The 12,420-nt window shown below is 51.9% G+C and overlaps 1 protein-coding gene across 1 annotated transcript in view; it reads left to right on the plus strand.

Annotated features, from left to right (window-relative positions):
• The window catches only part of EPAS1 (endothelial PAS domain protein 1), an 82,203-nt gene extending 70,003 nt beyond the window's left edge, over positions 1-12,200 (plus strand). The window contains exons 8-16 of the mRNA XM_090281243.1: positions 3,555-3,702; positions 4,344-4,558; positions 5,684-5,874; positions 6,390-6,500; positions 8,009-8,499; positions 9,128-9,254; positions 9,554-9,671; positions 9,963-10,136; positions 11,840-12,200. Coding sequence (XP_090137369.1) covers positions 3,555-3,702; positions 4,344-4,558; positions 5,684-5,874; positions 6,390-6,500; positions 8,009-8,499; positions 9,128-9,254; positions 9,554-9,671; positions 9,963-10,136; positions 11,840-11,991 — 1,727 coding nt within the window. The 3' untranslated portion in view covers positions 11,992-12,200. The remainder of the gene's footprint in view (positions 1-3,554; positions 3,703-4,343; positions 4,559-5,683; positions 5,875-6,389; positions 6,501-8,008; positions 8,500-9,127; positions 9,255-9,553; positions 9,672-9,962; positions 10,137-11,839) is intronic.
• The last annotated feature ends 220 nt before the right edge of the window (positions 12,201-12,420 follow it).

Here is a 12,420-nt window from a genome sequence, read left to right on the forward strand (position 1 = left end):
GCCTGGACCCAGCCAGCAAGCCCAAATCTAGTCAAAGGAAATCTGCATGGATTGGGAATTGGGTTAATGCTGGCTAAAACAAGAATCTCTCTCTCTCTCTCTCTCTCTCTCTCTCTCTCTCTCTCTCTCTCTCTCTCTCTCTCTCTCTCTCTCTCTCTCTCTCTCTCTCTCTCTCTCCCTCTCTCCCCCCTCTCCCTTTCTCCCTCTCTCCCCCCCCTCTGCCCCCGTCTTCCCCCTCCCTCTCTCCCCCATCCCTCTCTCCCCCTCTCCCTCTCTCCTCCTCTCCCTCTCTCCCTCTCTCCCCCTCTCCCTCTCTCCCTCTCTCCTTCTCTCCCCTCTCCCTCTCTCCCTCTCTCCCTCCCCCACCTCTCCCTCTCTCCCTTTCTCCCTCTCTCAGTTTGCACAAATACAGTAGCACCATGGCCCCACACTAATACTGTGAAATAGCCCAAGGCCAAGGTTGGAGGCTGGTCCACGTTGACACACCAGCATCCGAGTTTCCGCACGTATATGTCTTAGCCTGTGACCATTTACAGTTGAAATTGCTGGGGAAGCTCAGCCCTCAAACCAGATTCAGATAATTGAAAGCCATCATTTCCAAATGGATTAGTAATTTATACATTGTTACTCAGACAGGAGAGGTTGGGGGGTTGGTTTTCTTTGTTGTGTGAGGACATTATGTGCTCTTAGGAAAACAAAATTAAAGGTCATAAAAAGCCTATCTACCAAGTAGCAGGCCCCTCACCCAGGCCGGCATTAATGAGCAGATGATTAGAAGGCAGGCGTAATTATATTCTCCTGACAGAGCAGGCCCTCGCCTGCAGTCGCTAGAAATGTAGTTAAAACCTTTGCTTGCTGCACTTTTAATCAAGAGTAAGAGCCCTGAATTTTGTCTGCATTAACAACCGTCTAAATAAGTTAACTCCAGCTGCTTGAAATTGTGCAAGAATCATTTTGCTGCAGCAGGGGAGCCTCGGTGGAGCAGATAAAGTGAAAGCAGGGAGGACAGAAGTTATTTCTTTGGTCTAAGTGTCCGTGAGGGTTCAGGACAGGGGCAACAGCAAACGGAGCCTTCCCAGCGACTTGTGGCTCAGGGGAAGGTAGTCAGAGAGTGCTGGCCTAAGAACCACAAGACCGTCCTCTAGTCCCAGATGATGTTAAGCAGGTCACAATCCTTCTGGCCTTAGTTTCTTTATGTAAAAAAGGTAATCTCTTATCTTCCCTATAGCACAGGATTTTTTGAAAAATACAACTACCTTGGAAAATAATTCGTCAGCTTCTTATAAAATAAACATATACTTAGCATACAACCCAGCCATTACAGTCCTAGCTACACCCACAAGAAATGAAAAGTATACCCATACAAAGGATTGTACACAAATGTTTATAGAAACGGTATTCATAATAACCAAACACTGAAAACACCTCAAATAGCTATTGACAGGTGAATGGATAAACTAAATATGGCATATCCATACAATGGAACATCACTCAGCACTGAAAAGGAACAAATCATACATACCTGCAACAACATGAGGAATCTGAAAAACATGCTAAGTGCAAAGAAGGCAGACCCACAAGGGTACATACTCATGTAGGATTCCACTTATGTGCAAATGGAGAAGAGAGCGTTTCAATATTTAGTGACAGAAAACACATCAGGGGTTTCCTGGGACCAGGGGTAGGAATGGGGATTGACTGTCAAGAGGGACGAGGCCTGTTCTGATGGGGTCGGGGTGATAGAAAAGTCACCATACCTTCGATTGTCATGATAGTTACAAGGGTGTCAAAAGTCATTGCACTGTATGCTTAAAATTGGTGCATTTTTAATTGAAGAGAAATTAAACCTCACTCAAGTTGTCTTTAGACATAAGCAAGCTTAGATAGGAATCTTTAATTTGGACTAAAATCTTGTCTGCAGTTTCCATGGAGGAGGCCTTTCAGCAAACCACTCAATAGTTCCAAGCCTCAGTTTCTTCAGATGTAAAACAGGAATAGTAATAGATGCCTCATGGTGTTATTGTGTCCAAAATGAGGTGATGACAAGACCAATAGTCCTTACTGATGCTTTATGTGCCAGGGCCTGTTGCGATTACTGTGCAGAAATGAATTCATCTTATGAGCTGGTTTTGAACATGGCAAAGCACTGTACACATGTAAGTTATGGTATTGCCTGCACCTGGGAGGTGCTTGTTAAATTTTTAAAGAGGATACTATCTGTAAAGGATGACAAGCAGCATTAGTATGAACCAAGCTTCATTCTTCAACCACACAGGGGTGGGGAGTGGAAGAGTGGCCCATCAGCCATTAGGAGAATCTGGGTATTGTCCCACAGGGCCTTTCACACATTATCTATAGGCATGTCCTGTAGATGTATCTGGCCTGGGCGCTGTCCATGTTGTGACTTTGGAGAAGATTTGTCAGTGATATTTGGTCCACGTTCTTACACCCGATAGGGCAGATTTGGCCCTTAGTACAAACAGTTGTGGTATACTACGTAGCTAATAATGATAATAATAATTATTATTGTCAATGGTCATTTTGCAGGTGAGGAAACCAATACCAAGAGAGCTTGTTCCTTTCCCAAAGTCCCCAAGATTTCCTAATCCTGCTACCATGCCTCCTTCCAATTCTCTGTGATTTGGGGGTCTCTGAGTTGGGATTATGAAGAATGAATTCCCAAGGAATGAAAATAACAGGGCAGTTCAGAAAACTACCAGAAATTCTAACACAAGTAGACTTTCATTTAAAAGGATTGATTGATTCCTTTTTAATGGGACCAGATAGAGCACTCTGGCCTGGGGAAGAGGACAGTCTGGAATGTGGGAGCCCTTCCCCAGTGTCTTTATACAGTAAACACAAATGTTAAATGAACATCTGGAACAATCTGGAACTGGAAAGAATTCATAAGTGGGCAGCCTAGCTGGGCAGCTGGAGGAGAAGGAGCAGGAAGGATCTATCATGGTTTTGAAGAGGCTGAGTGTAGGCTGCTGGGGTCCCAGCCCTACTTCAGCCCAGTCGCTTACCTCTGCCTTTGCTATGGGTCACAGGCCTTCTGTGGCCCTACAGTGGCAGGCCTGACAGATGACTGGGATCAAGGATATCATTTTTTTTTTTAACAGCATTTATTCACAAGCTGAGCATTGCTGGCGGGTCTGCTACAAAGGGCTACTCTGAGGCTAGGCTTTCTCCATCCACCCCCAATCTGGAGTGCTTGACAGAGGCAGCTCCCCCTGGTGTCCCTGTGGGGCCTTCTGTCCTTGAACCCCAGCAGGGGGTAGGTGGGGGGAATAGGGCAGAGCTAGTTAGTCAGTAAGCAGACTTATCAAGGGACTGACAATGGGCCTGTCCCCTCTGGACAGCCTGGGGCAAGTCACGTAACCCTCTGGCCCTCCTTCCCCTGTATATAACATGAAGAGTTGGGTGCGATGATCTCTAAGCTCCAGTCCTCATGCTCCGCTGCCTAGTGCTGTCCACTTCCCTGCAGACTGCCCTCCCCTGGGGTCTCCATTCCGCCACCTCCCTGACCTCAGTCTCCCTTTCTCCTCCCATAGTGTGCACCAAGGGGCAGGTGGTGAGTGGCCAGTACCGGATGCTGGCAAAGCATGGGGGCTACGTGTGGCTGGAGACTCAGGGGACAGTCATCTACAACCCTCGCAACCTGCAGCCCCAGTGCATCATGTGTGTGAACTACGTCCTGAGGTGAGTGTGTAAGGGCCAGGGGGGACCCAATGTGCGGGGGCCCAGATCCCCAGACTGAGGATGGCAGGCCGAGGGAAGGCCCAGCCCATCCGAAGGCTCTTGGCGAGCTCTTTGCGGTGCTGACCCTTCTGATCCAGAGGACTGCCGTGGCTGTCTCGGGAGCACTGGGACACTTGGATTTCTCTTGCCCAGTGCTTTTTCTGTCCCTTTCCCTCATCTGTCTTCTGTGTCATTCTTCTGACCCATGTGGGGAGCAGAACAGACTCAGCACTTAATGAGTATTTTTGAGTGGAGAAAACTACTCGTGTGTTTTTAGAAAAGCAGATGTGACACCTTCACTATAGTTCCTGGGAAGAAAGCTGGGTAAAGTCATTGCTAGAGTGAAGCAAACAAACACTTTCAAGTCTGTCGACACCATGCAGCACCTGATTATAAAGGCAGATTCGTAGTCCGAGGGCCCTCTCAATGTCACTACCTCAACTCCAAGCTTCCGTTTGTGTGGCTCTTTACCAAATGATGACAGTGTTCACACCCATGTCTTTGGCTTAGAGGCTTAGGCATCAGGGTTTCCCTGTGTCTGGGGAGCAACAGGATTTTGCTAGGAAATGGGGAAGGTCTGACATGCCCTCTTGTCCCATCAGTGAGATTGAGAAGAATGATGTGGTGTTCTCCATGGACCAGACGGAATCCCTGTTCAAGCCGCACCTGATGGCCATGAACAGCATCTTTGACAACAGTGGCGAGGTGGCTCTGTCTGAGAAGAGTCACTTCCTGTACACCAAGCTGAAGGAGGAGCCAGAGGAGCTGGCCCAGCTGGCCCCCACTGCGGGAGATGCTATCATTTCTCTGGATTTTGGTGGGTGCATCTCAGCTGAGTTGGGGGTTGTTGAACCCTCTTGGGGTGGGGGAGGTTTTCACCATAACAGGCCTCCCTGACTACAGCTTTTCCTTAACCAGAGATACCCCTGTTCCTTCCTTGAGTCTCGTTAATCATCTGTTATTGGCCAGACTCTGTACTGGGTGCAAAAGAACCTCGCACGCACCTGCCACGGAGTAAGACCGAGCTACTTCTGACCTCATCACCTGCTGACTCAGGAGGGGTTATGGATTCCTTCCTGAGGAGTCATTTCTCCACTGTCGGGGGTGGGAGTCTGAGATGAGAGGGGGACAGCAAGGGATCTGCTCTGAGGCCACGGGCGTGATTTCACAGAGAGCGCAGATCTGCACCTGCACCTTAAAGGACTAATTGCTTTTTAGGCAGAGGGCCAAAGTGACCTAATGTTGGGAGAAATAATTCCAGGCACATGGACGGAGAAAAGATTCAGGCCCAGACTTAGCCCCTGTAGGCACTACTTTTTAAAATGCATGCCGGTCCCACAGGGATATGAGTCCTTAGAGCCGCAGAGAGAGTTGTGAGGCCCTCCTGTGCCCACACTGGAAGTACCTTAATGTGTCCCTGGGGGACCCTTCCTCCCCCATGTGTGACCCACAGCCTTGCTGTGGCTGTAGAAGGAATAGGTGCAGCTCCTGTGCTTGCCCTGGACTATCTCGGCCCCTTTAGATGTGTTCTTGAGAGGCCACATGAGAAGAGCAACTTGAGAGAATCAGAGAGGACAGTCCTGGGACGAGAAGTCTCTCAGCTCCCTGTTTTGTGGTCGTACTGAGACAAGCTGCCCAGTTCTCTCGTAACCTCATCTACATTCTGGATTGCTCTTCAAGGAACAGCGGTCCCTGATACATTTAGTGTCTGAAAATTAAATGCTCCTGGAGGGTGTCCTCTTGAAAGGGAGTCTGTACATTGACTCAGAGCCACAGTTGAAGGCCCCTTTGTCCCAGCTAAGCCTCAGAGCACTGAGTGCCTAGCTCCAGGCATGATTTCCAGACTCTGTGGGGATTTCTTGTGCATCCTTTGGGCTTCCTCTGCCCTGGGGGTGAGCCAGTGGTGGTAGGTGTTAACCATGCCAGACCCTTGTCTCCACAGGAAACCAGAACCTGGAGGAGTCATCAGCCTATGGCGAGACCCTCCTGCCCCCCAGCCAGCCATGGGCTGAGGAGTTGAGGAGCCATGGTGCCCAGAGCGAGGGGGGGAGCCTGCCCGCCTTCACCATGCCCCAGGCAGCCGCGCCAGGTGATACCAGCCCCAGTGCCACCAGCAGCAGCAGCTGCTCCACGGTGAGCCCCCCAGAGGGAGGCCAGGGAGACAGTGGGTTCCTCCTCTGGCTACTGCCAGATGGTTGGACAGTCCAGACAGAAATACTGCCCTTCCCCCACTCAACTTATCCCAGAAGCAGTGACACACACCTGCCAGGTATTCAAGCTGTTTTCTTCTGCCAGTACCCATCCCCATCCCCATCTAAATAAGATCCTTGAAGGCAGGGGCTGAGTTGCACACAGTTTTGAGCCCCCAGCTCCATCTCTGCACAGGGCATAGAGGTGTCCAGTTTCCAGAGCCCTGCTGGCCATGGCCTTTAGCCCATTTGCTCCTCTGGACAGGCTCATTTTAAGAGGAGAAGAGCTGGGTGGATTGACCTAATTCCCACAGCTCATAGGGAGTGGCCCCATTACAAGTACTTGTTGGGTGGAATGAAGTTGATCTGGGCTGAAGAATGTATTTTTCCTTCCACTTTGGACTTTGGGGAGACTAGTGTCATACCCTTGACATCATCACTCTTCTCCCTGGCCCCCAGCCCAGCAGCCCTGAAGACTACTATACGACTCTGAATGATGATCTGAAGATTGAGGTGATTGAGAAGCTCTTTGCCATGGACACAGAGGCGAAGGACCAGTGCAACCCCCAGGTAGGCAGTCATGGAGAAGATCAGGGAGGCGTGTCGTGCCTGCAAGCCGCTGCTGGTGAAGGCTCACATCCGGTCTGCCCCTTTGTGGCAGAGATCAGTGGAGGTGCTTGGCCAAGGCCATGGTCCCTAACTGGGTGAGGGTGCAGGGAAGTTGAGCCTGTAGAGGTCCCTTCTCCCACCTCCACCCTCTGCTTTACCTGGGCCAAACCCAGCTCTTCTACTTTTAACTCCTACATTGTTTATCTCCTACTGACAGAGCTTTCTCAGGGCCCATGAAAACTAAAACTACAACTGAAATTTTCTTTCAGGACATTTATAAAGGACACTAGATGTATAAGACTAAGCATAGGGAATAGTTACTCCCCTCACAAACTTAATCACCTTAGGAGTCTTTGAAATACTATTTTATTTCAAGTGCATTTAAGAAAGGACATCTGATGCATAAATTTTTATTTACATATCACTTTTCAAGAAAGCATTTCTTGTATAAGGCCAGATGCTCTTGCAAAAACTGTGTAAATAGGGCTAAGGTGAATGGATGGGTGCACGTTTCACAAAACCCGAAGGAAAATCATTCATTCCCATTTGTCTTCGTCTGGGTTATTCATTCAAATTTCCACCTGGCTCCTCAGCTTGTCTCTATCCTGCCTGGCAGAGGTTCCAGCTATTCTGCCAAACGTCCCCTGTTCCAGCCCTTCCCTGTCAGCCCTCCCTTCTCGCTCCTCTGAACTCCACTTAGTACTTGACCGTAGCTGTCTGCTCTGTCTTTAGCCAGTTTGTTTCAGTGTAATCATTCATGCATTAAGCACCCCCTCCCCCCGCAGTGAGGGTGTCATTCTCTGAAGGTAGAAACCTTTTCTACATCTGCTTATGGGTATTCCCTGTGGTACCCAGTATGATCCTGGGAACGTGAGGGGCCATCTCTGCGGACCTGCTGATTGGGATGAAAGTCCCTCCTGGGGCCACTGTCTCTGAGCAATCACAGCTGTGTCTGGGCCTGTGCCGAGGCACATGAGGAAGAGGAGGCTGAAGCTGCCCTTGGCTCTCTGGGAGCTGTTGTGTGCACCACAGGCCTAAGGACTGTCCCCTGAGGACGGGGCAGTCACTGTGGGCCAGAGGAGGCAGGGACAGCTTTGTGGAAGAGGTGGGGCTTGCCCAGGCCTCGTGAGAGAAGATGGGGTTTGGGCAGGTAGAGTGGAGAGAAGAGAGCATTTGGGGATGGATGGGGGAGGTGACACCAGCATGGTATGTGGAGGGATGTCCAAGTGGAGCCTCATGGCACAGGCTGAAGAGGGGTTGAACTTCTTGGCAAAGCTAGCAGAAGAGTCAGACTTCCTTTCTGGTGGACCATCGGGAGCCAATAAAGGCATTAAATCAGGGGAGCACCCCTGCCGAGCTGTGCCCAGGGTCAGTGGCTGTAGTGGGGAGGGAGGAGGGACAGAGACAGAACAGCGTGGGATGCGGCACCAACTGCTGAGCATCTCTGCCTTTGCTCTGCATCTCCTCAGGTGGATTTCAATGAGCTGGACCTAGAGACACTGGCGCCCTACATCCCTATGGATGGGGAAGACTTCCAGCTGAGCCCCATCTGCCCAGAGGAGAAGCTCTTGCCGGAGAACCCTCAGTTCATCCCCCAGCAGTGCTTCAGTACCATGACGAGCATCTTCCAGCCACTGGCCCCTATGGCGTCACACGGCCCCTGCCTCCTGGACAAGTATCAGCAGCCACTAGAAAGCAAGAAGATGGAGCCTGAACACCAGCCCCTGTCTTCCATCTTTTATGATGGCGGGAGCAAGGTGTCCCTGCCACCATGCTGTGGCCAGGCCAGCACTCCTCTCTCTTCTTTGGGGGGCAGATTCAACACACAGTGGCCCCCTGACCCACCATTACACTTCAGGCCCACGAAGTGGCCTGTTGGAGATCAGCACACTGAGGCCCTGGGGGCATCGCCGCTGGGGCCCCCTGTCACCTCGCCTCATCTCTCCATGTTCAGGAAGAGGTAAGTGGCAGTGACCCTTGGCTGCTTCAGCCAAGGCTGTGCTGAAAAGGGCGGGAACAGATTGGCATCCACTGGAGGGAGATGTGGGGCCCAGAAAGACTTCCTGCGCCATCACCAACCCCCGCCCCACAGTGGCTCTCTGAAATCCAAGAATTTAGGCAGCAGGGCATCACCCTGAGATCTGGCGTGTGACCTGCAGCCCCCAGGGCACATTGGTCACACTGCCCTGGGGCATGTGCCCTTGACAGAGCAGCCCACAGTGGGAGCAACTCAGGCAGGGTGGGAGGGACAGAAGAAACCCACCCAAAGACTGATGTCACCTAGCTGGGCAGCTGCCAAGAAGGCCAGACCTGGAGGCTGCCTGGGTACAGCTGGTGGACAGGCACCTGTGGAGGGAGCTACAGGTGACTTGACCCGTTAGCATCGCACCAGGTAGAGGAAACTGAGAAAGGACACAGCTCAGGCCCTGGGCCCACACCCTTCCTCTGAGACTCTGCTCTTTGGGTCTTAGGGCCACCACGGCTGTGTTAGTTCAGGGAGGGCCCTCCAAAGGCCCTGAGTTCAAGGAAAGGTACTGGGTGGCGTGGGCTCCAGACTCCCTCACAGCCCCCTCTTTTGGGCTTGGCAGGTCTGCAAAGGGCTTCGGTCCTCAAGGCCCAGACGTGATGAGCCCGGCCATGGTAGCGCTCTCCAACAAGCTGAAGCTGAAGCGGCAGCTGGAGTATGAGGAGCAAGCCTTCCAAGACATGAGTGGGGTGAGCCATCTCCTGACTGGCATCGCCTTGGGTTCCCTCCACAGCCCTTGGGGAAGGCTGGGCAGGGAATTGGGGCTGAGAGCAGAGACCCAGGCTGGCAAGGAGCTCTTATACACTGTGAGGCTCAGTGTGCCAGCCAGGGACAGCGGGAGGGTATGGGGGATGGAATGTGACTTTTCAGAGAGAGGGAGCACCAGCCTGATGGGCACAGCTGTCCTGAGCCTACCCCACCCCCGACTTAGCTTGAGGGTCTGGTTCTCTGGCCCTCTCCCCTCTACATCTGCCCCTCCCACACCCAGGGGGACCCTCCAGGCAGCAGCCCTTCACATCTGATGTGGAAAAGGATGAAGATTCTCAGGGGCTGTGGGAACTGCCCTTCAATGCCCGACAAGCGGCTGAGTGCCAACATCCCCAGTGGTGAGCAGCAGGCCTAGGCCTCCTGGGGTGGGTGGGGACTCAGGGGCCCCTCCTGGTTCTTTGCCTCACTCACCCCCTGCCTTACCACCCCACCTTCCACACCCCCATCTTCCCCTTTCCAGTTTGGCTCAAAGATCAGTCAGAAATCTCTGTGCTTCAAGGCCCCAGGACTGGTTCTAGTTCTGGTGACTCTGAGCTCCTTTTGTGAAGGAAAGGAGGGTGCTGGGGGCTTCAAGTCCCTCCCCTCCCTTGGGTCAGTGCTGCCCTCACTCACTGACATGGATCTTTCAGATGAGTTCACCCAAAATCCCATGAGGGGCTCAAGTCAGCCTCTGAAGCACCTGCCACCACCACAGCCACCGTCTGCCATGAGCCCCAGGGAGCATGCCAAGAGCAGGTTCCCGCCGCAGTGTTGTGCTTTCCAGTACCAGGACTACAACCTGCCATCGGGTCACAAGGCGGCAGGTGGGTACGCTCGGGCTGAAGCCTCCGTGACAGGGTCTGACGTGTATGGGAGGGGCAAGGGCCAGGGGATGGGCATCGCAGGCGGCAGGTCTCAGCTCAGTACGAGGGTGAACTTGCTGCCCAGAGAGGTCATTGCCTTAAGAGGGGCGAGCGCTCCTTCCCGGAAGTATTGCAGCAGGAGCTGGCAGGCCATCTGTCTCCAGGGCTTTAGAAGGACCCTTACAACAATCAGCTGACATCCAAGGCTCTTTCAATCCAAAGAGTTCCCAAGCCTGTGTCTTGTACTCAGTTCTTCATGCTACCAAACTGCCTAATGCCCATCGCCCGACTGGGGCCTCACTCTGAGTTCAGGTGGGAGCTGAGCTGAGGACATGCATGGAGAACGTGCTGCTGGAGAGGGGGCGGCTGGAAAGCCATGGGAGAGGTTGTCCTGTTGGACCTTCTGGAGGGTTAGTCACCTGATGGCTGCCTTCTATCCTGGGTCTCATTAGTCTGTTACCATCTTGTGAAACATAGATGTTGTCACAAGAAGGTTACTCCTTAGCATAAACAAAGTTTGAGGTTGTGGTGGAACATGCCAGACCTCTGACCTAAAAGAGGGAATTTCCTCAGCAACATGGTTTGGGGCAAATTGTTGTTCAGTGCTCCAGAATCCAGTCTTTAGAGCCACCAGACAGCCCAGGCTTAAATCCCAGCCATACTCTTACCAGCTGGAGGGCAGAGCAAGCCACACCTTCAAATGAGAGGTCTGCATTCAAAGTCCTGAGTTCTGGTATAGCTTGCATTCAGTAAACAATAACCAGCCCTGTATTCCTGCTGTGAACTCACGTGTTCCCTTGAACCTTAGAAAGCAGGGGAAATTGTTTCTGACAGTATGTAAAAAGAAGCAGGGATTAGAAAGCAGTAATGAGCAAGTATCTATTGCTACCATGGGGCTTCAGAGAGGCATGAGACCTGCCCTCACCAGTCCCCGGGTGTGAGGTCCAGTGGGGGAGGCAGGCGTGGACCGTGGGAAGGGGCCATAAGCCGCCAGGGGAAGGGAATGTGGGACCTCACATACAGGGACCCAATGAAGGGCCTCCATGTCCCCCGAGTGCCTGGGTCTCCCTTCCAGGGAAGTAGGTTTGGGTGCTATGAGATTCTACCTTTGCCCCTCCCTGCAATGTGTGCATGCACATGTGTATGCACATACATGTGTGTGCAGAGTAAAATACATGTAAGTGTGTGCTGTGTGTGCAGCTAGCAGCTGGTTCAGCATTCCCTCTCTCTACTTGGCCTTTCTCCCTGCTGCCCGTGTGGCAGACACAGGGTCCCAGGCTCTCACTGATGTCTCCTCCGCCAAGGCCAAGAAGCCTTCTTGGGGGCTCCCTCCACACAACCCCCCTCCCCTAAAACGTCCTGTGTCTGCACCACACTCTCTCTCCCTTGGGGTTCTCTCCCTAGTGAGATGGGTCCAGAGGCAGACAGACACATTCTCTGCTGGGTCCACCCTCTGAGTGTGGAGTAGTTGGCTCAGGTAAGATACCACAGAAGAAACACAGTGACATTAGTGCTGCCCCACCCGTACCCCGAGTCAGGAAAACTGGCAGCGCCTCGTGCTCTCTGCATTGTACCCCTCTCATCCCCGATAGCCTCTTAGGGAATAGAGCCTTTTCCGGATGTTTGATTTAGTTTTTAAACCATGGCACCAACCATTCTTTCAGGTATGGCAAGCCGGCTGCTCGGGCCCTCATTTGAGCCCTACCTGCTGCCTGAATTGACCAGATATGACTGTGAGGTGAACGTCCCTGTACCCGGAAGCTCCACGCTCCTGCAGGGAGGGGAGCTTCTCAGAGCGCTGGACCAGGCCACTTGAACGAGAGCCTCCCACCAGGGCAGGCCTCCCGCACGCCATCCGCCGGCTTCACTCTCTACGTCTATTTTTGCAACTAGGTATTTCTAACACCAACACACTTTTTACAAGATGTACTTACCTGGCAAACTCACCCAGGTTACCAAGTAATGGCCTTTTTTCTGAAGATGCTCACTTTATTATCTATATTTTTAAAATACACAATTGTTTTACCTGCTGTGTTTTATTCTGTCAATGAAAATATTCTTAAAGTTTTTAAGATTCCCCCCCCCAACTTCAATTACTTCTAATTTATATTATTTGTAGGCCTCTCTCTCATACACACACCATATTGATACTAACAAGTTTGGTGTATGTTTGTTCCACTATAGGGGAAGCTTTGGCTTCATTTAACTAAAAAGATTGTGTTGTTGTTGCCAAAGAGAACACAAA

This window comes from Furipterus horrens, unplaced genomic scaffold (genome assembly GCF_987537825.1).
Source record: "Furipterus horrens unplaced genomic scaffold, mFurHor1.1.pri manual_scaffold_6, whole genome shotgun sequence".
Classification (NCBI taxonomy): Eukaryota; Metazoa; Chordata; class Mammalia; order Chiroptera; family Furipteridae; genus Furipterus; species Furipterus horrens.